Source organism: Dendrobates tinctorius, unplaced genomic scaffold, assembly GCF_039654945.1.
Source record: "Dendrobates tinctorius isolate UK_male_01 unplaced genomic scaffold, ASM3965494v1 ptg000031l, whole genome shotgun sequence".
Lineage (NCBI taxonomy): Eukaryota > Metazoa > Chordata > Amphibia > Anura > Dendrobatidae > Dendrobates > Dendrobates tinctorius.
Window position 1 is genome coordinate 23,403,952 of NW_027361699.1, and position 27,346 is coordinate 23,431,297.

Genomic DNA, 27,346 nt, shown 5'->3' on the forward strand with positions numbered 1-27,346 from the left:
CATATGAGGACATGCCCATCACTAAACTTTCATAGATAGGGCATGTACAACATTAGGCCCCTTCTGGAGTGACAGCCTCTGAGCAACAACCTCAGGAACAACACAATATAACAACTTTATTTTTTGCTTTTTCACATCTCCAAAATCCAAAGTGGTATTATTGAAGAGTGGAAGTGGCAGGCCACGTAAAATTACAGAGCAAGGACATCGAGTACTGAGACGCACAGTGCAGAAAAATGAACACCACTCTACTGACAAAATGACTGCAGAGTCCAAACCTCCACTGGCATTAACGTCAGTACAAAAACTGTGCCTTGGGAGCCTTATGACATAGGATTCCACAGCATTCAAGCTTTACATCACCAAGCACAATGCCAGGTGTCAGATGTAGTGGTGTAAAGCACACTACCACTCGACTAAAGCAGTAAAAACATAAATCACACTATCTAGCAGTTTGATGGCCGAGTCTGGGTTTGGTGAATGCCAGGAGAACATTACCCCCTGACTGCATAGTGCCAACGGTAAAGTTTGGTGTAGGAGAGAAAATGCCATGTGGTTGTTTTTCCAGGAGTTGGCCTACACCCCTTAATTCCAGTAGAGGGAAAATGTAATACTTCAGCATTTATGATTGGGCAAAAATTCCCACATAACCACTCCAAAATCTTGTGAAAGGCCTTCCCAGGAATGTGGATAGGATATCTGCAAAGTGCTGACCAACTACATATTAATGGATTTAGGATGGGATGTTATAAAGACTTCTGAAAGTATAAAGTATAGCTGTCCCAATACTTTTGTATCTTGAGATGTGTGACTAAAGATTACAAACTTTAAAAAATAAACATGATTTAGTGATAGGTGTCAATGCTATATGGGTCTGTGGGTTTGTTCTGTGTGAAATTGGAGTACCTAAAGGGAATATCCAGGACTTAAAAAAAGGCATGTAGTTGCTAACAGAGACAACAACCTGCCTGTTGTAACTGGCGCCGATCATTGACTGCTCCTGCCAGAGATACAGCTTTTCCAGGTCAAAAGAGCAGCAGTTTCTCTTCCTGCTGTTAGGGCGGGACTACTGGTGTCATGCTGATTGACAGCCTGCTCTCCATTGCCTATTTGGGGAAAGCCGGCTATCAATCAGCATGGCACCAGTAGTCTCGCCCTAACAGCAGGAAGAGAAACTGCTGCTCTGTTGACCTGGAAAAGCTGAATCTCTGCCAGGAGCGGTCAGTGACCTGCGCCGTACACAACAGGCAGGTATATCCCCTTTAACTAAATTCGAGAAGAGGTAAGAGTGGGCACACCTATAGAGATCAGGACCAGAACACTGGGTCTGTAATCTATTGGGGCTTTTCATTAAAGTCATTTCCTTAGATATTAAAGCTGGCACATGCTACTAATTAAATATAGCAATGACCGTATAATCTTACGTTATATATCTTTTTACTGTCATACCTAAATAGAAAGAACTTGCCAAAGCAATGGTATTTCTGGGACACAATGTTAGGCCCTAAGCATCATTTAATAAGCTTTGCTCTTGGGTGTCCTGAGTGACGGCTGCCTCGTCCGGACTCTTGTAAATAATAAAACTCTGCCATTGCTATTTAAATACCTTGCTATAGGATGTCTCTTTGCAGAAATATCACTGGGAGAGAAACACTGACAGCACAGATAGCCATGGCGCGTTGTGAAAAGAATCACAAACACGTGCATGACAGGCCTGTCCAAACAGATGAGAGGCGATGGTAAGGGGGCTCGCTGTGGCGGCTGAAGCTGTCCTTCTGACATGATCACATGTGGTCCTCCAAGCATCACTTTGTGTCAACACTGTAATACCTGTCATCTGCTCCAGCAGCTTCCTACCAGGGCTACAGGAGCTGATCGAGTCCTGATGCCAATTGATTTCTGTCCCAAAAAGCTTAATCGTTTTCCAATTTGGCTGAAATGGACTTTACAAGTAACAGGGGCCAAATCAATGTCTTTTCCTTTAAAAGAAATTACTGTAGTGTGACAATTATCTGGTGGCGAACCGGCATGTCACTGCTGTGAATGAGAAATAACGGACGTGCCAGAGTGGTCGGATTCCTTGTGACATGAGGTCTGTAATGCTGGGGACAAATATCACTACAAAGGTACATTACAATATAATACTGGACTTTTACCAACTGTCACAACAAAAATAAAAGTTTTTCTCTGTATGATGAAAGATGTTCCTATAACCATAATTTGTCATAATCATACATTCGTCCACTTATCTGTGCTAATAAAACATTACCAGCACAGCACGATAAGTGGTGTCCGATGTAATCCAAAAAACAGCAGGAGACAAGGCTGTCGGCTAGAGTACACGCATGTCTGCCATCAATCAGTGCTACCTATATACTCATAGTAACATTGGCCATGTGACCTAGAATACGAGCCATTGTAGAAATGCAGTTTATATTAACAGTCTAATATGGAACATATCTGTCAGGAATCAGACACAGAGATGCCTAAAACCTTACAATACCCTTTGAGGCCATGTTCACACTTCAATTAAACGGGTTCTCCAATCATAGAACATGGCACCTAAGTAGGGTAACATTTAGGAGCAAGGTTCTATGTATGGTAAAAAATCTAAAGGGACATGGAGCTTTAGGTGGCACTGCAGCCCCTTCCTATAGGAGGTTGCAAAGCCTTGATAAGTGGCTTAAAAAAAAAAAGGATTTAGGAAAATCATCACCTGGTCGTTAATCTATTTATATTGTGATTTTCCATTCGATAAGACAGGGAAAAAATGTACTGGCCAGAAGTACCGTATTTTTTGGACTATAAGACGCACCAGACCATAAGACGCACCCCAAATTTTAAGAAGAAAAACGGGTAAAAAAATTAATGTGTCAAATGGGGTTCCGTCGTACAGTCCAAATTCAGCTTACCCGGGGGGGGGGGGGGGGGGATCAGCAGCGCTGGTGGAGCGGGGTCAGAGGAGATGTTCAGTGGTCCGGCGATATGACCTCCATCCCAGGCTGATGCGGCAGGTGCAGTGGCCTCCCGGAAATCCCATCCCAGGCTGGTATGGCAGGTTCGGCGGTGATGCTCGGGGCTCCAATGGCATCTTATGCAAGAACGGAGGCCCTGCATATCCATAGCTGCGATACGGTGGCCTCCGGGAAATCCCATCCCAGGCTGGTGTGGCAGGTTCAGCGGTGGTGCTCTGTGGTGCGGGGGGCTCCATCGGCATCTTTTGAAAGCCCGAAGGCCCCGCATATCCATTGCTGCAATGCGGGAGACAAGATCTCAATCTGAGCATGCGCCACCCCCGGCGACCATTTTCCCAGAGGCCCCTGCATTGCAGCAATGGATGTATGGGGCCTCCGGGATTCACAAACTGCCGGCGGAGCCCTCCGCACCACAGAGCACCACCGCCGAACCTGCTGCACCAGCCTGGGAAGGGAGTGTGATCATCGCCCGGAAACGTCAAATCGGGACTACCGCAGAATCGTCCGGCTCCTGCTGCCGGCACAGTATTTGTAAGTACGGTAGATTCCGACTATAAGACGCAATTCCATTTTCCTCCACAATTTTTGGGGAAAAAAAGTCCGTCTTAGGCTACTTTTACACTTGCCGCTGTTTTTGCGTCCTGTTTTTAGGGGCCGTATCGCCGCAAAAAAGGCCGCAATAACGGACCGTAAAAAAGTTTGCGGATCGCCGTGGGTTTTTTTCCCCCAATGCTATGTAAATAGCATTGGGAAAAAAACGGCGGTCCGCAAAACCGGAAGTCACGGTGCGCCGCAAAAACAAACTTCCGTTTGTTTTTGCGGCCCCATAGATTTAGAATGGGGGCCGTGTCCGTATGCCGTATAAAAGATCGAGCAAGCTCAATCTTTTATCACGGCCGCAAAAACGGCCCTCACGGCCGTACGGCACACCATGGATTTTTTGCGGGCCGATTTTGCGGCCCCATAGAAATCTACTGGGGCCGCAAAATTGGCCTGCAAAAACACGGTAAGTGTAAAACCAGCCTTATAGTGCGAAAAATACGGTATTTAAGATTGTAGAATGAGAACCAATGTGACATACTGTGGCAGATTTGTATATGCATGTACACAACAGTGAAAAAATTACCTGGATCTGCTAAACCCGTGGTTTCCAGTAGTATGTAGTCAAACTTGCCTTTCTTCTGCATTAGATCTTCTATTGCTTTTAGTCCATTGTCCCTAAATAAAAAGGTAAACATTTGTGGAGTTTTAACAATAAGTAAAACACTGAATACTTCTTATTTCTCATGATAATGCTTGCGTCCACTAGAGGGCAGACTGCGTATGCAATAAACTTTCCAAGGAAACATTCTTACAATACTGTTGAAAACCCCTTCGCGACCAGATCTTTTTTGAGTTTTTTTGGCTCTCCAAATTTAAGTAGTCATTTAATAGGTCTGCTACACACACACTCAGGTCTGCTACATAGACACTCAGGTCTGCTACATAGACACTCAGGTCTGCTACATAGACACTCAGGTCTGCTACATAGACACTCAGGTCTGCTACATAGACACTCAGGTCTGCTACACAGACACATAGGTCTGCTACACACACACATAGGTCTGCTACACACACACTCAGGTCTGCTACATAGACACTCAGGTCTGCTACAAAGACATTCAGGTCTGCTACATAGACACTCAGGTCTGCTACACAGACACTCAGGTCTGCTACATAGACACTCAGGTCTGCTACATAGACACTCAGGTCTGCTACATAGACACTCAGGTCTGCTACATAGACACACAGGTCTGCTACATAGACACACAGGTCTGCTACATAGACACTCAGGTCTGCTACATAGACACTCAGGTCTGCTACATAGACACTCAGGTCTGCTACATAGACACTCAGGTCTGCTACATAGACACTCAGGTCTGCTACATAGACACTCAGGTCTGCTACATAGACACTCAGGTCTGCTACATAGACACTCAGGTCTGCTACATAGACACATAGGTCTGCTACATAGACACTCAGGTCTGCTACACAGACACATAGGTCTGCTACATAGACACTCAGGTCTGCTACACAGACACATAGGTCTGCTACATAGACACTCAGGTCTGCTACATAGACACTCAGGTCTGCTACATAGACACTCAGGTCTGCTACATAGACACTCAGGTCTGCTACATAGACACTCAGGTCTGCTACATAGACACTCAGGTCTGCTACATAGACACTCAGGTCTGCTACATAGACACTCAGGTCTGCTACATAGACACTCAGGTCTGCTACATAGACACTCAGGTCTGCTACATAGACACTCAGGTCTGCTACATAGACACTCAGGTCTGCTACATAGACACTCAGGTCTGCTACATAGACACTCAGGTCTGCTACACAGACACTCAGGTCTGCTACACAGACACATAGGTCTGCTACATAGACACTCAGGTCTGCTACATAGACACTCAGGTCTGCTACATAGACACTCAGGTCTGCTACATAGACACTCAGGTCTGCTACATAGACACTCAGGTCTGCTACATAGACACTCAGGTCTGCTACATAGACACTCAGGTCTGCTACATAGACACTCAGGTCTGCTACATAGACACATAGGTCTGCTACATAGACACTCAGGTCTGCTACACAGACACATAGGTCTGCTACATAGACACTCAGGTCTGCTACACAGACACATAGGTCTGCTACATAGACACTCAGGTCTGCTACATAGACACTCAGGTCTGCTACATAGACACTCAGGTCTGCTACATAGACACTCAGGTCTGCTACATAGACACTCAGGTCTGCTACATAGACACTCAGGTCTGCTACATAGACACTCAGGTCTGCTACATAGACACTCAGGTCTGCTACATAGACACTCAGGTCTGCTACATAGACACTCAGGTCTGCTACATAGACACTCAGGTCTGCTACATAGACACTCAGGTCTGCTACATAGACACTCAGGTCTGCTACATAGACACTCAGGTCTGCTACATAGACACTCAGGTCTGCTACATAGACACTCAGGTCTGCTACATAGACACTCAGGTCTGCTACACAGACACTCAGGTCTGCTACACAGACACATAGGTCTGCTACATAGACACTCAGGTCTGCTACATAGACACTCAGGTCTGCTACATAGACACTCAGGTCTGCTACATAGACACTCAGGTCTGCTACATAGACACTCAGGTCTGCTACATAGACACTCAGGTCTGCTACATAGACACTCAGGTCTGCTACATAGACACTCAGGTCTGCTACATAGACACATAGGTCTGCTACATAGACACTCAGGTCTGCTACACAGACACATAGGTCTGCTACATAGACACTCAGGTCTGCTACACAGACACATAGGTCTGCTACATAGACACTCAGGTCTGCTACATAGACACTCAGGTCTGCTACATAGACACTCAGGTCTGCTACATAGACACTCAGGTCTGCTACATAGACACTCAGGTCTGCTACATAGACACTCAGGTCTGCTACATAGACACTCAGGTCTGCTACATAGACACTCAGGTCTGCTACATAGACACTCAGGTCTGCTACATAGACACTCAGGTCTGCTACATAGACACTCAGGTCTGCTACATAGACACTCAGGTCTGCTACATAGACACTCAGGTCTGCTACATAGACACTCAGGTCTGCTACATAGACACTCAGGTCTGCTACACAGACACTCAGGTCTGCTACACAGACACATAGGTCTGCTACACAGACACATAGGTCTGCTACTTAGACACACAGGTCTGTTACATAGACACACAGGTCTGCTACATAGACACACAGGTCTGCTACATAGACACACAGGTCTGCTACATAGACACACAGGTCTGCTACATAGTCACACACACACCCCTACAAACTGGTATACTACATGCATACACTAGGCAAGGACCAGACACGGACTAAAGGTCCATGCAGTTTTAATGACTCACACACGTGACAGATGTGTCAGAGTCTGGAGACGCCGTGGAGAACGTTCTGAAGCCTGCAACATCCTCCAGCACGTTTGGCAGTGGGTCAGTTATGGTGTGGGGAGGCATTTCTTTGGAGGGCCGCACAGCCCTCCATGTGCTAGCCAGAGGTACCCTGACTGTCAGTGGGTATCAGGATAAGATCGTCAGGCCCATTGTGAGAATAGATGCAGGTGCAGTGGGCCCTGGGTTCATTCTGATGCATGATAATTATAGGCCTTATGTGACTGAAGTGTGTCAGCAGTTCCTGCATGATGAAGGCATTGAAGCTATGGACTGGCCTGCCCATTCACCAGACCTGAATCCAATTGAGCACATCTGGGACATCTTGTCTCGTTCCATCAACCATCGCCACTGTGCACCACAGACTGTCCAGAAGTTGATTGATGCTTTATTCCAGGTCTGGGAGGAGATCCCTCAGGAGACCATCTGCTGCCTCATCAGGAGCATGCCCAGGCATTGGCTAGTTAAGGCCTCTTTCACACATCAGGTTTTCGCCGTCAGGCGCGATCCGGCGCTTTTGACAGAAACCGGATCCGGCGAAATGCAATGCCGGATCCGGTTTCCCCCCCATTGACTTGCATTTGCGCCGGATCGCGCCGGATGGCCATGCGTTTCATCCGGTTTTCGCCAGATCCGGCAATGTGTCGCGATCCGGCGTCTGGAAAAAACGGCTACTGTAACGTTTTTTGTCTCCGGCGAAAAAGCCGGACACGCCGGATCCGGCGCGTCCGGCTTTTTCACACAATGAAAGCCTATGGGCGCCGCAATGCGCCTGATCCGGCGAACGCCGGATCCGGTGGCCGGATCCGGTTTTTTTGGTCTGAGCATGCTCAGTAGCTCTGCCCACTACAACCTGTCAAAGAAGGGCTGTAGGAACATGCTATATATAGTTTTCCAGTAGCCAATCTCGTTCGGAAGGCCACAAGGGTCAATTTTAAAAACCAGATCCGGCGTAATCCGTCTAAAAACGGATAGAAAAACGGATGAGACGGATCCGGTTTTGTCTGTCAAGAACAAGACGGATCCGGCAGAAAACCGGATCCGGCACATAACCGGATCCGGCACATCACCGGATCCGGCACATCAGGTTTTACAAAACATTTGCCGGATCCGGCATTCCGGCACGACGCCGGATCGCGCCTGACGCCGAAAACCTGATGTGTGAAAGTAGCCTAAGCGCCTCTCTTTCAGCCCAAAGGAGCTTTAATAAATTTGCAAACATTTCTACATTTCTGTTTTATTTTTCAGTCAAGATGAGGTGCAGTGTTCATTAACAAACAAAAAAAAAAAAAAGAACTTTTTTGAATTTACCAAATGGCTGCAATGAAACAAAGAGTGAAAAATTTAAAAGGGGTCTGAATACTTTCCATACTCACTATATACTTACCCCTTGGTTATAATTTTCCATGATGAGGCCCATGGGAAAAGGCCGAAACACGTACAGAATGGTCGGGGGTCATTACTATTAGGGCTTGATTTGAGTACTGTCCTTGTTAGGGCAGAAGTCCTTCACATGGGGCATGACAGGGGATAATAGGGACAGTATTTTCCCTTCCTCTTCCTCCACCGTTGTCTTCTATGGGCGATTTCCAAAAACTCCTGTTGTTGTGGTCACTTTAATATTCTTGTGTATCATAAGTCCGAAAATATGTTTCTATAATTATCTATTTGTGGTTGCTGAGTGTATGTTTAATTATACTTTTATTAAAAGTTAAGTTTAATGGTATTCCATGCTACATATACAATTTACCATAGGGAGTTTGGTGAATACTATAACTAGATGCCACATTTGCTTCATTTCCAGTTGTCTAACTGCTGCATAGAAATCAATGGGCTGGAAAAAAACGACTGGGATCTCATAAGTTTACTCCTCATTCTGTAACGCAGCTACTGCACATACTCATCCAGGCTACTGATTACTGCAATTCTCTATTAATTGGCCTCCCCCTCACTCGACTTTCCCCTCTCCAGTCCATCCTTAGTGCAGCAGCCAGGGTCATCTACCTGGCTAATCGGTACTCGGACACCTCCACTCTGTTGCAGTCATTGCACTGGCTACCCATTCATTATAGGATCCAATTTAAACTGCTTGTTCTCACCCATAAAGCCCTCCACAGTGCGGCACCTTCCTCATTTCTGTTTATCATCCTACCCACTCGTTCTGTTCCACAAGCGCACTAATCCATACCTCCCACTTCCACTCCCAGTTCCAAGACTCCCAAGTTGCACCAGTTCTCTAGAATGCTCTACCACAAGAAATTAGGACTAACCACAACTTACACAGTTTTAGGCGTTTCCTAAAAACACATCTGTTTACGGAGGCCGATCATGTTCACTAATTAATGTCCTTTTATATATACTCCATCCTCTACTTCTCGGATTATAACCCTCCATCAAATTCTATCACTCCCAAAAACACTACAAATATTGGCTGGTGACTAGCTCGTGCAGTCTTTATATACCCCCACTTCTGCAAGATGACTGGTCCATCAATGTAAATAAGCACCTGTACTTTGTGTCACCCCCACCTCATTGTAGATTTAAGCTCTTACGGGCAGGGTAGTCAATATCTTTGCATTAATTATTGTATTATCGTTAACTTTGTTATGACTGCTGCATATGAACTGTTGAATTGTAAAGTGTTGCGGAATATGTTAGCGCTATATAAATAATGATTATTATTATTATTATTATCCAACCTGATCATTATTATTATATGATATTATTATTATTATATGATAATTATTATTATCCCCCTATGTCTTTGAAACAACCCGTCAAAACTCACAGGTGACTGGACAACATCTTTAAAAGCTTATCGAAATATTACTTACTTTACAGAGCAGCATAGGCATCCATTTCTTAACTCCAGCCACTCCTCATACAGCTCTCCAGCCTGGCTTATTGCCAAGGACTTTTCAACAGCACTGCCTATAAAAGCAAAAAAAAAAAACATGCAATCAAATTTGATTACTCACACCTACTCTGGTTTCACACTAGCGTTTGATCGCGCAGCGCATCGTGCGCACGCGCAATATTCCCCTATCTTTAACATGGTGATCGCAGGGTCTTGCAAATGTACACGCTCATCAGCGTTTAGCGTGCGCTGTGCATTTTACAGATGTGCGCCCTGACGCGCCGAACACATGTTGCATTTTTTGTTCCGCCTACATACTTAAAAAAATCGCGCGCGCACATGTGCGCTCGGTGTGCACCCAAAAATAGAATTACAGTCTATGTGATCGCTGACGAGCGCTTGGCACCGCGCACGTCAAAGCCTTGTGGGCGCACGCGGTTTGAGTAAACAATGTCTAGGCACTTGTCTAAAACTCCCCCTAAACAAGCAACATTGTTTGGGAGGAGTGTAGATAAAAGAAGGCGTCTTCAGGGACAATTACTCTACAGACAGCCTTGCAGAGAGACCAGACAAGAGCCTAGAAGAGCCTTTACAAGTGTGGATTCAAGCTTCAGGAGCCAAAATGTGAGTATTCTTCAACATAATTGTGTGTCCTGTACAATTTTATAATGTACTAATGTATTTTTTGTTTTCATTTCAGCATGTCTTCTTCTGGATCACTGTATTCACCATCTCGGCAAGAACTGGCCCAAGCTGATCGTGAGGTGAGGATGTTGCTGCCTTTGGGTAAGTATAGCTGCCTCTAGAAATGTGCTTTAATTTTTTATTTCTTTACAGATATCGGACACGGGCAGTGAAGATGGAGTGCGGGAGTGGTCTGAGCGGGAGCAGTCTGAGCGGGAGCAGCGTAGTCAAGTCGTGGCGAGGAGACGCAATGTGAGTATATAATGTGCCTTTTTTTCATCTTTTATCTTGCTTCTTCTCTGTTTCTTTTTCTATCTTTTTCATTCTCCAAAATTACAAACATTCTAATATATTTCTTTTTTTCTAGGTTCCACAACGGGATGACGAAGAAGCAGGGCCGCCATCAGGGCATTACTGCGCTGACTGGGCCCGGCGGGCAGAGGGGGCCCGCATCGGGCCCAGTCTCCTCTCAGCTCACCGGGCCCCTACCGGCAGGTAAACCGGGCCCTGGCTAGCGGCGCTGCGGGCAGCAGCTAAGCCCTATTGACATGCGGGCCCGGCGGCCCGCACGTCAATAGTTAACAGCTGCCAGCTAATCGCAGGCTGGCAGCTGACGTCAGCCGCAGCGCGCACCTCGCCGGCGTCTGACGTCAGTGTCAGTCGCCGGCTAAAGCGCGCTGCAGCGTGGAGGGACGGAGGGATCCTTGCCCGCCACTGGACCGCGGCCAGGTAAGGAGAACTTTTTTTTGTTACAGCGGCGATCCAGGGGGCCCAGGGGCAGAGTACTGGACTGGGGGGGCATAGTGCTGGACTGGGGGCAGAATGCTGAACATGGGGCAGAATGCTGGACATGGGGGCAGAATGCTGAACATGGGGGCAGAATGCGAGACATGGGGGCAGAATGCGAGACATGGGGGCAGAATGCGAGACATGGGGGCAGAATGCGAGACATGGGGGCAGAATGCGAGACATGGGGGCAGAATGCGAGACATGGGGGCAGAATGCGAGACATGGGGGCAGAATGCGAGACATGGGGGCAGAATGCGAGACATGGGGGCAGAATGCGAGACATGGGGCAGAATGCGAGACATGGGGGCAGAATGCGAGACATGGAGCAGAATGCTGGACTGGGGGCAGAATGCTGAACTTGGGGGCAGAGAGCTGAACATGGGGGCAGAGAGCTGAACATGGGGGCAGAGAGCTGAACATGGGGGCAGAGTGCTGAACATGGGGGCAGAGTGCTGAACATGGGGGCAGAGTGCTGAACATGGGGGCAGAGTGCTGAACATGGGGGCAGAGAGCTGAACATGGGGGCAGAGAGCTGAACATGGGGGCAGAGTGCTGAACATGGGGGCAGAGTGCTGAACATGGGGGCAGAGAGCTGAACATGGGGGCAGAGTGCTGAACATGGGGGCAGAGTGCTGAACATGGGGGCAGAGTGCTGAACATGGGGGCAGAATGGAGACAGATCGCACAGGATCATGGGGCAGGATGGATACGATGGAGATCATATGGGGGCAGAATGGATACTCATGAGGGCAGGATGGGAGAACATATGGCTAAAGCCAGGAATGAGACACACGGGGGTCAGGATGGGGGATATTATTACCATAGGGGCTAATTAAGGGATATTATTACTGCAGTGATGTACTTAATGTTTTAAATGGGGGGGCGGTCCTGTTACTGTGCAGAGCGACACTATGTCGCCTTTATTTTCTTCATTTGGTGTAATGTAGAAGTTGGGAAAAAATAAGTAATGTGTTCTGCAAGCTGAGTTCTAGATAACTGTTATTTCCTGCAGAGACGAGTCCTGGCTGGAAGGCGTGATGGCGATCTGTGCTGGATGAATGAAAACCAAGGATGAAGGACTTCACCTAGAGACATCACTGGTGAGTTAGTTTGTTACCTGTACATTGACACTATACATTGTATAATATATATATACACATATATATATATATATACACACACACACAGAGGTCCTGTGTATAATGTCACCAGTGATCACTGTGTTACCTGTACATTATATACACAGCTCCTGTGTATAATGTCATTGATCAATATATTACCTGTATAATGCCACTTATGGTGATAGTATTATTTTTTTTTTTATTAATGATCAGTATTGTAGTATTCAGTCACCATCTGGTGGCAATATGTGGTCTGGGCATGGTGCGGTGGTATTTGTCCCTTGTATGTGCTATTATTTGGTCACTTTGTGGTGGTAATATGTGCTCTGGTCATGGTGCGGCTGTATTTGTTCCTTGAATGTGATATTATTCAGTCACTATGGTAGTAATATGTGGTCTGGTCATGGTGTGGCGGTATTTGTTCTTTGTATGTGGTATTATAGGTCACTATGTGGTGGTAATATGTGGTCTGGATATGGTGTAGCGGTATTTGTTCCTTGTATGTGATAGTATTGGTCATTTTAAAAATTGAAAAATAAATAAAAATATACGTAAAGTGTATTGCATATTTTAATAAATATTTAATAGGTTACAGTAGAGTAGGGCCTGGCCAAAAGTGTCTACCCTGTTATGGTGGCGGCTTAAAGAAATCTTTTGTCCAAAGCAAAAGCTGCCGACTATATGTGTGATCTGGTGATGAGAACTGTTAATGTGTGATAGGTGAGAAGTGGAGTTTTTCCAAGAGAGAGCGGTGGGACTGTGGACAGTTTGAGGGGTGGAGCCTGGGCGGAGTCTCATGGGGGCCCCGAAAATTTTGCCAGTATGGGGCCCTGAAATTCCTAGTGGCAGGCCTGCGAAGAAGCCTACATCGACAACGAGCACCTGATCCGCCTTGTTGAGGAGCGTATCCCGTTGTGGGGCAGCCGTGACCAGCAGTAGAAAGACACAGTGGTGACCCGGCAGCTCTGGAATGAGGTGGCCGCAGCGATGATGGATGGCTGGGACAGCGCCCCTGCAGCTTCCAAAAGGGCGTTCAGTAAGTATAAAGATGCTCTGTGATACTGCATTGATTTTTTGTCCTGATGGTGCTGGTGTCTTTTTGGCAAGATATATTCTTGCATTGAAAACACCAATGCCATGTGGCACACTGTGATTGATTTTGGTCTTCAACTGCTGCATTGATTGATGGTCCTGATGGTGCTGGTGTTTTTTTGGCAAGATATATTCTTGCATTGAAAACACCAATGCCATGTGGCACACTGTGATTGATTTTGGTCAACTGCTGCATTGATTGATGGTCCTGATGGTGCTGGTGTTTTTTTGGCAAGATATATTGTAGTGAAAAGTTCAATCCGTTGTGTGTGCTGACAATTAAGTTGCCTTAAGTGCATTTTATAATTTTTTTTTTTTTTTTATTTCTTTTTTCCCAACAGTGAACAATATACGCACACGTTGGCGCTTGATGAAGGTCCGCTTCAACACTGATGTTCGTGCTGAGGGACAGGTTCGGAGTGGATCAGCAGAAAGGCACAGAAGAAAGTACCGCTACTATCGAGAGTTGGCTTTCCTGAGACCGGTCCTTGCCAGCAGAGCGTAAGTATTTTGTTTGTTTGAATTGTGATTACTATGTGCTTTTCAATTCAACAGGTGATGCTTCTTGTAAATACATGATACTAATGTTTTCCCTTTCTTTCCACAGCACTTGGAGCAGCACCCTGCAACCTGTCCCGGGAGCGGTTCTTCATCAATCGACCTCGGACCCGTCCCAGCCATCCGACAGCCAGGAAGCATCTTGCAGGTCAGCAACACAGACAGCTGGTGACCAGGAAGCTGGTCCATCAGGTGTTCCCCTGTCCCAGGTCCCTGTCACTGGTTATGCGGGCACTACCTGCCAGCGGCACAGGGCCTCGGACAGGCCTGTCATGCCAGAGTTCATGCTCTTGAGCGAGGCCTTTAAGGGCAGCCTCAAGGCGCTGTCCGCAAGAATGGAAAGCGGTTTTTCCCTGATGGAACGTGGTTTTAACCACATGGAACACTGCTTCCACTCTGTCGACCAGCGCCTTGAGCGTCTGGAGGCCGACCTCAACAGACTGGCGCACCATTTTTTCAGTAAAATTGAACAGGGCATGGCGGAACACCTTAGTCCTGAGCAGCAGCTGAGTGTGTTACAGGCCTGCAACACTGCTTACTTGCAGGCTATGCAGCAGAATCGGTATGTTCAGCAGTCAGTGGTGTCCTTTCCAACAGTTCCACCGCTGACTCGCTTTACCACACTACCGACTTCTGCTGAATACCACTGCACGGCCACCTACACTCCCAGCGAAGCCGGACACCAATACACCACCCCAAGTTTGAGTGCTGCTGGACACTCCTCCGCCGCCGCCACCACCACTATGTCAAGCGCTGCTCCTGGATGGAGCACCACCACCGCCAAAGCACCACCAGCTTGGAGCCAAACCACCACAGAACCTGCTTGGGCCACTGACACCACCAGTCAACACCAAAGGAGCACCGCCAGCACTCCTCAGGAACAGAGCACCGCCAGCACTCCTCAGCAACAGAGCACCACCAACACTCCTCAGCAACAGAGCACCGCCAGCACTCCTCAGCAACAGAGCACCACCAGCACTCATCAGCAAAAGAGCACCGCCAGCACTCATCAGCAAAAGAGCACCGCCAGCACTCATCCTCTAAGGAGCACCACCACCACTCCTCATCAAAGGAGCACCACCACCACTCCTCATCAAAGGAGCACCACCACCACTCCTCATCGAAAGATAACCGCCACCAATTCTCCTCCTCGGAGTCCCCAAAAAACTTTGCGTGAGATCCCAGACAGGCAGACTCGTGCTCGGAGCGCCGACCCAACTTTATCCCCTTCAAGGAGCACCACCACTGCCATTTCCAGCAGCACCGCAACCGCCACCACAGAGCAGCAAAGTGGGGATCCGCATTCCCTTTTTTACAGGGCAACGCCACAGTCCACCATCACCAGGCGGTCAATAAAAGTAAGGCGTTCACAGGCTGCCAGTCGGTCCGGGCAGGATATTCCTGCGCCAAAGAAAAAAAAACTTTGTTCGTCCATCCACCCTCTCCTCCTAATGTCTCTCAACATGCCTCCTTGTCCATTCCAGAGCTCCCTTCCCCCAGTACTTTCGTCGCCCCTTCTCCTGGAACCCCTTCCTCAACCTCCAGTCGTTCCTCGTCTCTCCACACACCCAAAGTATCCCAAACTTCCCCCCAAGGTCATTCCTAATAAAATATTTTTTTTTTGTTTGTTTGTTACAAAACAAATGTGCACTTGTGCTTTCACAAAATCTGGATTGGTTACTGTGTCTATCGCCAACTACACACACTGCGCCGTACACACACTGCGCCGTACACTAAGGCTACTTTCACACATCAGTTTTTTGCCGTCAGGCAGGATCCGGCTTTTTTTTATAAAAAACGGATCCGGCATAAATTTTGGAGAACTGTAGAAACGGATCCGTTTTTTTGCTGGATCCGTCTCTGTTCCTGGAGGCTGGCCAATTGGATCTGAGCATGCGCAGACTTAAAAAAACCGGATCCGGTGGCTGGATCCGTCTTTTTCTGGATCCGGCGCATTCCGGCGCCCATAGACTTTCATTGTAGCAAAAAGCTGGAAGCGCCGGATCCGGCGCTTCCGGCTTTTTCGCCGGAGACAAAAAACGTTACAGTAGACGTTTTTTCCAGACACCGGAATGAGACAAGTTGCCGGATCCGGCAAAAAACGGATGAAACGCAATGCCATCCGGCACGATCCGGCGCTAATGCAAGTCAATGGGGAAAAACCGGATCCGGCATTGCATTTTGCCGGATCCGGTTTTACAAAAAAAAGCCGGATCGCGCCTGAAGGCAAAAAACTGATGTGTGAAAGAGGCCTTAGCGTTTTTGCAACCAGATATCTCCATTACTGACATGTTTCTTGTGTCAGTCTTGGAGATATGTGTTGTAACAAAAATACATGACTTGTCTTTTCCACAGCAATCTCTACATTCTTGTAATATTGCACGGTTCTCCAACTCCAGTCCTCATGGGCCACCAACAGATCATGTTGTATGGAATCATCTTTTTATTTCATTACAACATGATCTGTTGGTGGGTCTTGAGGACTGAAGTTGGGGAACCTTGAGTATTAGTGAATTCATGATGCACAAAACACAGCATCATAAATTCACTGATACACCTGGCTACTTGCTAATGGTATGGGAGTGTAAAAACAGAGAATGCACTCAGTACAGGTATCAAAACTGTTTTTTTTATTAGCATACCAACAACATGCAATAAAATTTTTTTACAACATTTGCTCTTGCCATTCCACCCGTCCTACATCTGAGTTGAAGTAGGCTGTAAATTGGCCCCTCATTTGGCCAACTTCAACGGATGACCTGAGAGGGTGCTGTGTAAATTCTGGCAAAGGATTAGGAGCAACATCATCAAGATCAAAGTTCAGGTGCTCTCGAGAAATTACAAAATTATGTAGAACAACACAGGCCTTGACCACCTCATCCACTGTTCCCAGTTTAAGATTAATAGCTGTGCCAAGAATGCGCCATCTCGATACAAGTATACCAAAACCACACTCTACTGTTCTCCTGGCCCTGGTCAGCCTGTAATTAAAAATTCTTTTTTATAGGTCCAAGTCCCAGCTGGAGTAGGGTTTGAGGAGGTTTTGGCACATCTGGAACGCTTCATCACCAACCATTACAAATGGCTGTGGCGGACCTTCGGTGTTGGGAAGAGGACGTGGCATGGGGAAATCGAAGTTGTTGCCATACAACCTCCTGCCCATGTCTTAAAAGCCTGGGAGTCATTTCCACGGCCAAATGCCCCAATGTCCACTGCAATAAACTTACAGTCTGCATCCGCAATGGCCATCAGTACAGTAGAAAAGTACTTTTTGTAGTTATAGAACTCAGAGCCAGTTCTTTTGGGCTTGAAAATCCAGATGTATTTCCCATCTACCGCTTCTAAACAGTTTGGGAAATTGCATACAGTCCAGAATCTTTCGGCGATTTCCAACCACTTTGCTGCAGTGGGCATGGGCATGAATGTGGGACAAAGAACGTTCCAGAGAGCCCGGCAGGTGTCCGCTACAATTCCAGACAACGTGGAGATTCCAATCCGGTACTGGAAGTGCAGTGACGAGAGGGTCTCTCCAGTAGCCAGGAATCTGTAACACAAAGAAAACAATAATTAATATTTGTGTATACGTAATTTTTTTACACACATTTAATTAAAAACCCCCCAAAAAATCTGCAGCCTTTGGTTCAATACATGCCATGAAATAATTACCACAGCTTTTATTAGTTAACGACTTGGCAGAACTGTAATTCTGCAAGATTTGGAAGAGTACATGTCACAACCAAGAAAAATCAGCAGCCATTGGTTTATGAAAACTACGTACCTTAATGTGACCAGGAGCCGTTCCTCAGGAGTAATCGCATGCCGGAGCTGCGTGTCCTGTCTCCGGATGACTTCTTTTACCCGACCAAGCAAATAGTGAAAGGTTTCTTGGGACATTCGGATATAATCCGTAAATTTCTCCGGGTTTGCCTGGAGCTCGCTGTAGAGGGTGTGGTACGCTCCACGGCTCTCCCGGAGTTCAATAATGGGATGTATCCACATACACCGCTGCTGCAGTCTTCGCTGCCTCTCTCTCTCCCTCTGTTCATTGCAAGCAACGGCATAAGCCTGAGCTGTCCTCATGTCCAGATCCAAGTCAAAGCTCTTCCAGCGCAGATACATGTTTCTCAAGTCAAATGCAAGCAAATGTGAAGAATTCAGCTGTAAAAAGGGGCTAAATAAAGAATTTCCATAAGACACGCCCACTGCTTTCCCATTCGTTGAGTGTGTTGCAAGAATTTTCCAAGGATTTTTTCTCTAGTTTATTGCGTATAAAAAATGCAAACGCATGAAAAACGCTTACAAATGCATAAAAACGCTGCCATTTTTTTGTCGTTATGCGCACAATAATGCTACAAAAAAACGCAGCGTTTACAAGCGTTTGTATGCGCTTTTTAAATGTGTTTCATGTGCGCTCTAACGCAGCGCAAAAAACGCTAGTGTGAAACTAGCCTAAGACTGTAAAATGTTATACACTGGTTAGAATGTGAAGAAAGGCTAAGCCTTCTTATAGATCTCTTGTCTCTCTTTTGTCCAAGTACAATAATAATCATCCACTTGTCAGGTGCCACCTAAATAAAACAATATAAAGAACTGAGGCTATTCTATAGACATGCCAGTAAGAAACTTACCATATTTTTTGGATTTTAAGGCTATGTTCATGCATTGCATTTTTGCTGTTTTTTTTTCTATAGGCAAAACCTGCTCTCTTGGCAATAAAGCTGCTAACAAAAAGCAGGTTTTCCTGCGTCTCTCAGGATCTCAAAGTTCAGCTTTGCTTCCACAACAGAAGCATGAACACCAATGCAAAACATCTGTGAAACCATAAAACCATTTTTGGAAAAAGGGCAATTCGATCAAATTATTTAGTGGAAAAAAGATTTGTATGTCTGAAAAAAATAGTGACCATTCTGAACAAAAAAGTTCATGAGTTCGTGAAAAAATACACAATTACAAATGTAAAAGTGGGGGAGGTGACTTGGTCAGGAATAGTTTACATAAGACATTGGCAGAGCATTGAGTTTGTAGGACACCGTTTACTTTCACACTTTGGTTAGCCCTTGAGTTGATCGTATTGTTTAATTTTACACCTTGGATGGCCAATGTTTACTTTTCACATATGACTAATTTAATTATAGTGGTTTGAAAAAACCACTATATTGTAATCCGAACGCTGCTAACTTATTCTTCTTATTATTATTAAGTTGATTTCTGCAATTAATGCGGCCCGAACAGCTACACGCACAGACTCCGTTGAGGTGTCGTTTCGAAGCCAGCGTCCACGAGAGGTGTGCTAAGTATTTTTCGTGTCGATCAGATTTGTAGTTTATGCGCAATTTGCGTTTGAAAATTTTTTTTCCCGTCATTGGAATGCACTGTCTCAATGCATTTCAATAGGAAACTTAAAACGTGCCCTGAGGCAATTCAAATGGCAGTAAAGCTCATTGATATGCGTAGGCACACCCAGTAACTATGCCAACGCCTACGAACTTCACGACGCCCCCAGGACACAGCTTCTGCCACATAATATCAGCTCTTAGGCTGTGTGCCCTTGAAAACGCTACGAAAACGTTTAAAAATCGTGTACAGAACGCCCCCCATGCATTCCTATGGCATTCCGCACATGCTGTGCTAATGCTGCGCTTTTTTCCCGCGGCGGAATCGCATCGCGGAAAAAATCGCAGCATGCTCATTCTTTTGTGCGGAATCGCAAAGAATTGCCGCGATTCCGCACCCATAGGAATGCATGAGAATCGCTTACTTCCCACATGTGGCTATGCCCACCATGAGCGAAGTTAAGCGTCTCATGTGCGGTTGGTACCCACGGTGTGGAGGAGAGGAGACTGTCCTCCAGGCCCTGGGTACCATACCCCTGTAAAAAAAAAGAATAAAAATTAAAAAATCGGGGTATATTTACCTTCCGACGTCCCGCGCTGCCATCCAGGGCCACAGCGTTCACAGTAATGCCTTGCGGCAAGGACCTGTGATGACATAGTCTCGCGTGACTCTAGCGGTCTCGCGAGATCGCTATAGTAACGCAAGACCAACGTCATCACAGGTCTCGCAAGGCATTACTGGGAACGCTGTGGCCCGGGATGGCAGCGCGGGACGTCAGAAGGTAAATATACCCCGATTTTTTATTTTTTTTTATCATTTTTAACATTTTATCTTTTACTATTGATGCCGCATAGGCAGCCTCAATAGTAAAAAGCTACTCACACTTGTCAAACACTATGTTTGACGAGTGTGACCAACCTGTCAATGACTTTCCAAGCGATGCTCCAAATCGCTTGGAAAGTGCTTGAGAAAATCGCGGCAAAATCGCGAACAGAATTGCGGTGAAATCGCGGGGGAAAAAAACGCGCGATTTCTGGGAAGGAGTCCGGTTTTTAGTGTACGTTTTAACACGCAACGTGGGAACATAGCCTTAAAGCAAAACCCACAGCACAAATGCAAATCTAGCTTCATCACATGACGCATGCCCCTTAGAGAGAATGTGCGCCAAAGCGGATTTAGAAGCCCAGTGAGCCACCCTGTAATCTAAAACGGCCGACGCGCCAAAGTGATTCTTAAAGGGCCAGCGCACCAAAATGAGTCTTAAAGGGCCGGCGCGCCAAATCGAAAGCTGAGTGACCCCAGGCTCCAAATCGGAGGCTGATCGACCATAGCCTACAAATCGGACCCGGAGTGGCCCCGCCCACCAAATCGGACTCTGAGAGATCCCGCCCACCAAATCAGACCCTGAGGGACCCCGGCCACAAAATCAGACCCTGAGGGGCCCTACCAACAAAATAGGACCCTGAGGGGCCCCACCCACAAATTCGGACCCAGAATGGCTCCCACCCACCAAATCGGACCCTGTGGGGCCCCGCCCACCAAATCGCATTCTGAAAGGCCCCAACCACCAAATCGGACCCTGAGGGGTCCCGCCCACCAAATCGGACCCTGAGGGGCCCCGCCCACCAATTAGGACCCTGAGGGGCCCCGCCCACCAAATAGGACCCTGAGGGGCCCCGCCCAGCAAATAGGACCCTGAGGGGCCCCACCCAGCAAATAGGACCCTGAGGGGCCCCACCCAGCAAATAGGACCCTGAGGTGCCCCGCCCACCAAATCGAACGCTATGGGGCCCTGCCCACCAAATCGGACCCTGAGGGATCCCGCCCACCAAATCGGACCTTGAGAGGCCCCGCCCACCAAATCGGACCATGAGAGGCCCCGCCCACCAAATCGGACCCTGAGGGGCCCCGCCCATCAAATCGGACCCTAAGGGGCCCCGCCCACCAAATCGGACCATGTGGGGCCCCGCCCACCAAATTGGACCTTGAGGGGCCCCGTCCACCAAATCGGACTCAGAGATCCAGCCCACCAAATCAGACCCTGAGGGGCCCCGCTGACCAAATCGGACCCTGAGGGGTCCTGCTCACCAAATCGGACCCTGAAGGGCCCCGCTCACCAAATCAGACCCTGAGGGGCCCCACCCACAAAATCCGACCCTGAGGGGCCCCTGCCACAAAATCGGACCCTGAGGGGCCCCTGCCACAAAATCGGACCCTGAGGGGACCCTGCCACAAAATTGGACCCAGAGGGGCCCCACCCACCAAATCAGACCCAGAGGGGCCCCGCCCACAAAATCAGACCCTGAGGGGCCCTGGCCACAAAATAAGACCCTGAGGGGCCCCACCCACAAAATCAGACCCTGAGGGGCCCCGCACACCAAATCGGACCCTGAGGGGCCCCGGCCACAAAATCTGACCCTGAGGGGCCCCTGCCACAAAATCGGACCATGAGGGACCCCTGCCACAAAATCGGACCCTGAGGAGCCCCGCCCACCAATTAGGACCCTGAGGGGCCCCACCCAGCAAATAGGACCCTGAGGGGCCCCACCCAGCAAATCGGACCCTGAGGTTCCCCGCCCACCAAATCGAACCCTGAGGGGCCCTGCCCACCAAATCGGACCCTGAGGGATCCCGCCCACCAAATCGGACCCTGAGGGGCCCCGCCCACCAAATCGGACCACGAGGAGCACCGCCCATCAAATCAGACCCTGAGGGGCCCCGCCCACAAAATCGGACCTTGAGGGGCCCCGCCCACCAAATCAGACCCCGAGGGACACCGCTCACCAGATCGGACCCTGAGGGGTCCTGCTCACCAAAATGGACCCAGGGGGCTCCACCCACAAAATAAGACCCTAAGGGGCCCCACCCACAAAATCGGACCCTGAGTGGACCCGGCCACAAAATTGGACCCTTAGGGGCCCCAGCATACAAAATCGGACCCTGAGGGGCCACGAAATCGGACCCTGAGGGGCGCTGGCCACAAAATCAGACCCTGAGGGGCCCCAACCACAAAATCGGACCCTGAGGTGCCCCGGACACAAAATCAGACCCTGAGGGGCCCCAACCACAAAATCGGACCCTGAGGTGCCCCGGCCACAAAATTGGACCCTTAGGGGCCCCAGCATACAAAATCGGACCCTGAGGCGTCACGAAATCGGACCCTGAGGGGCGCTGGCCACAAAATCAGACCCTGAGGGGCCCCAACCACAAAATCAGACCCTGAGAGACCCCGGCCACAAAATCGAACCCAGAGGGGCCCCAATCACAAAATCGGACACTGAGGGGCCCCAACCACAAAATCGGACCCTGAGGGGCCCCGGCCACAAAATCGGACCCTGAGGGGCCCCGGCCACAAAATCGGACCCTGAGGGGCCCCACCCACAAAATCAGACCCTGAGGGGCCCCACCCACAAAATCAGACCCTGAGTGGCACCACCCACAAAATCAGACCCTGCGGGGACCCACCCACAAAATCAGACCATGAGGGGCCACACCCACAAAATACTTGGGGGGCATTTGGGCCAAAAGAAGACCCCCGACCGAATTCTGCAGCGATTTTACTGGCCAGGGGTTTATGAAGAAGCTAAATGGTGATGTAGCTCCTGTCCAGCATGCCAGGTAACCAGTCCCCAGTCTCACTTTCGGAGCCCTTTGGTGCCTTTGCCAATTATAGAGGTACCCTTCGAGAGAGTGGTCATGGACCTGGTGGGGCCTCTCAATAAGTCGGCAAGGGAAGACCAACACATTCTTGTAGTTCTAGACTATGCTACCCGATATCCTGAGGCCATTCCTCTGCGCCACACATCAGCTAAGCTTATAGCAAAGGAACTCATGGGTATGTTTTCACGGGTGGGAATTCCACAAGAGATTTTAACAGACCAGGGAACCCCCTTTATGTAAAAAATTATGAAGGAACTCTGCCGGTTGTTAAATGTTAAACAGTTGCGTACCATGGTCTATCATCCCCAAACAGATGGTCTGGTAGAAAGATTCAATAAGACACTGAAGAGCATGTTAAAAAAGGCAGTTTCCAAAGATGGGAAGGACTGGGATCTGTTATTGCCATATTAGATATTTGCAGTGCGGGAGGTACCTCAGGCATCTACGGGGTTCTCGCCCTTTGAACTATTGTACGGCAGACATCCACAGGGCTTACTAGATATAGGCAAAGAGGCCTGGGAGAAGCAACCTACTCCCCACAAAAGTGTGATAGAACATGTTGCAAAAATGCAAGAGAGAATGGAGTCAGTCCTACCTTTGGTCCAGGAACATATGGAACCAGGAGGTTAGCGTGCACTCAAGTCCAATAGCGAGGTGCAGGTGTAACAGACCTGTAGGTCCTATTACCAATAATTATTTATTATCAGGAACATATGGAGGCAGCACAATGGTCACAGAGTCGGGTCTATAACCAGGAGGCTCGGGTAAGAACCTTTAGCCCTGGGGATCGAGTTTTGGTGCTTGTGCCTACCGTAGATAGCAAATTTCTCGCAAGGTGGCAGGGACCCTACGAGATCATGGAGAAGGTGGGACCAGTAGACTGCAAGGTACACCAACCAGGTCGGAGAAAGACAGAACAGGTTTACCATATTAATTTGCTTAAACCCTGGAAAGATAGAGAGCACCTTGGTGGGGATAGTCCGCTGCCAGCGTTTCAGATGGAAAAGGCTCCGTTACCTCGGGGCGAGGCAGGAGAAGCCCAACCCGCGGTCAAAATTGCAGATACTTTGTCTCCTAAACAGGTTCAGGAGGTCCGGGAGTTCATCAGCCGAAATACAGATGTTTTTTCGGAGCTCCCTGGATGCACCTCCCTAATCCAACATGACATTGTCACAGAGCCACAGGCCAAGGTCCGATTAAAGCCAAATCGAGTGCCTGAGGCCCGGCGACAAGCCATCTCGGAAGAGGTAAAAATGATGCTACAGTTAGGGGTCATAGAAGAGTCTCAGAGTGAGTGGGCCAGCCCAACAAATCTAATACCCAAGCCTGATGGGTCTCTAAGATTCTGTAATGATTTTAGAAAACTCAATGACATTTCAAAGTTTGACGCCTACCCCATGCCCCGGGTTGACGAGTTGATAGAGCGCTTTGGGCAAGCACGGTATTTTACAACTCTGGATCTCACAAAAGGTTATTGGCAGGTACCCCTAACAGAGGCGGCGAAGGGAAAGACGGAGTTTATAACACCTGAGGGGCTGTTCCAGTATAAGGTGTTAACCTTTGGGTAACAGCTCCAGCAACGTTCCAGCGGTTAATGGATATTGTTCTCCGTCCCCATCGCCGCAATGCCTCAGCCTATCTAGATGATATTATTGTGTTCAGCATCGATTGGGAAAGCCACTTAGCAAAAGTACAGGCAGTGGTAGACTCCCTGCGACAAGCAGGGCTAACTGCCAACCCAAAGAAGCGTTTCATAGGGTTGGAGGAAGCCCGGTACTTGGGTTATGTCATTGGGAGGGGAGTTCTCAAGCCCCAAATGAACAAGGTCAAGGCAATTCAGAACTGGCCCCGTCCCCTCACAACAAAGTAGGTAAACGCCTTTTTGGGTTTGGTGGGATATTACAGGCGATTCATTCCCAACTTTGAAACCCTGTCCACGCCTTTAACAGATTGTTTAAAAAGAAAAAAATCTGTGATGGTCCACTGGAATGATCAGTTAGAGGAGGCCTTTATAAAATTAAAAGGGGTACTGTGTGGTACACCAGTCCTGATCACTCCAAATTTCAAAAAAGAGTTCATGGTGCAGACTGATGCCTCTGAGATAGGCCTCGGTGCCGTGCTGTCTCAGGAAGTTAACGGGGAAGAGCATCCCGTTAGTTTCCTAAGCCGGCAACTTACCCAGCTGAAAACCGGTACAGTATTGTGGAGAGAGAGTGCCTGGCCATCAAGTGGGCACTGGAATCGTTGCGCTACTATTTGCTGGGGAGAACATTTTGGTTGGTGACAGATCATTCCCCTCTTACGTGGATGAGTCAAGCTAAGGAGAGGAATGCTCGAGTCACCAGTTGGTTCCTGTCCCTGCAAAACTTTAAGTTTTCAGTAGAACATCGCGCAGGCAGACTACAGGGGAATGCAGATGCCCTGTCCAGAGTTCACTGTATGTCATGTGTCCACCCCTCAAGGGTTGAACATAGGGGGGAGGTATGTGGTACAGTAAAGGGTGTTTTACTGGATGGAAGATATGTTTCTCCTAGCAGATTAATGTTTGGCCGGGTTTTTCCTTAAAGACGGGACCTGCGATGATGTCAGGGTCACCTGATCAGCCCATGTGATGTCTACCTCACTGGTGGGAGGGGTTAGGCCCTATGTAATGGAGGTTGGTAAATGCCACAGTGGGAGTGTGTTTCTGGAAACTACAGGGACTTGTGTGGACGCAGCCTGCAACTTGTATATAGGATTCCCGTGCTGCAGGACTGTTGCAGCAAGACTCGGAAGAACCCCGGGAATGGCACCTGGCGGATACCGCAGAACCTGGCAGCCACTTAGTTACGCCCGTCCCGTGCAAGGGGTGAATCTGGGACCAGTGGTTCTCCAAGCTGAAGTATGTGTTTTATTTCCCTCATGTTTTGTTAAGCTGCTGGTTACTGAGTGACATTAAAACCACTGAAATTGGACTTTATGTCTGTGTGTTGCGTCGTTACTGCCGCCCAGCTATTGTCTACCAGAGCGAATCCCTACAATACTTACATCAAAATGATGTGCCAGTAAAAGAGAAGGTAAGGTGCATGTGCTCTGGTCTGCCAGCCCCAATGCACGTTTCACCCACGCGCCCCCTGACGAAACCTGTGGGTGAAATGCGCGTTGGTGCAGGTGTACCAGAACACATGCACTTTACCTTCTCTTTTACTGGCACATCATTTTGATTTTAGTATACTAGGGTACGCTATGGTGCTTTCCACAAGAGAATGATCAGCCTCTCCCACAAAAATCAGAAGTTTCAGATAAATTTGCTTTACTGCAAACAGGCATAAAAAACTTAGACTTTTTTTCTAGGATGAATTTTAATTTTTTTACCTTATTTTATATTTCTTTCTTTCATCTTTATATGTATGACCTCAGTAACATGCAGAGTGAACATATACAATCCCTATAAAAACTATTTTATTTCATACATATAAAAAAAAAAAAAAATTCCCAGTGAAACCATGGCAAATGCCATAATAAAAAGACCTGAACTGAGGTGCTGCAAAGCCCTGCAATAAGCCTTTCTGATACCTTCCTATCCGTGGAGGTTGGCACGATAGGGATCCCGATTTTGGCGCCCCCACTCAGCGAGGACTGTCCCTTACTGCCCTGCCAGTCCCTGATATCACAGGTATGAAAGCAATGACCAATAGTGCAGAGATGAATGGTAAAAAATGCCCTAAACTAATGCAGGCGATCCCAGAAAAATAGAATAACAATTACCACATCATGACATCAGGGTCCACAATAAATGTAAAAAGACATACCCTCACAATGGAGCATATACACTCACTGGCCACTTTATTAGGTACACCATGCTAGTAAGGGGTTGGACCCCCTTTTGCCTTCAGAACTGCCTCAATTCTTCGTGGCAGAGATTCAACAAGGTGCTGGAAGCATTCCTCAGAGATTTTGGACCATATTGACATGATGGCATCACACAGTTGGCGCAGATTTGTCGGCTGCACATCCCTGATGCGAATCTCCCGTTCCACCACATCCCAAAGATGCTCTATTGGATTGAGATCTGGTGACTGAGGAGGCCATTTGAGTACAGTAAACTCATTGTCATGTTCAAGAAACCAATCTGAGATGATTCGAGCTTTATGACATGGCGCATTATCCTGCTGAAAGTAGCCATCAGATGTTGGGTACATTGTGGTCATAAAGGGATGGACATGGTCAGCAACAATACTCAGGTAGGCTGTGGCGTTGCAACGATGCTCAATTGGTACCAAGGGGCCCAAAGAGTGC

General features: G+C 47.9%; 1 protein-coding gene across 4 annotated transcripts in view; it reads right to left on the bottom strand.

Moving 5' to 3' along the window:
- LOC141086301 (zinc-regulated GTPase metalloprotein activator 1B-like) overlaps nucleotides 1-27,346 on the bottom strand; it is a 347,538-nt gene that overhangs the window by 115,028 nt on the left and 205,164 nt on the right. For all 4 annotated transcript variants that reach the window (XM_073572259.1, XM_073572258.1, XM_073572261.1 and 1 more), the window contains 2 exons: nucleotides 9,808-9,904; nucleotides 4,102-4,193 (listed from right to left, as the gene is read on the bottom strand). In XM_073572259.1, coding sequence (XP_073428360.1) covers nucleotides 4,102-4,193; nucleotides 9,808-9,904 — 189 coding nt within the window. The remainder of the gene's footprint in view (nucleotides 1-4,101; nucleotides 4,194-9,807; nucleotides 9,905-27,346) is intronic.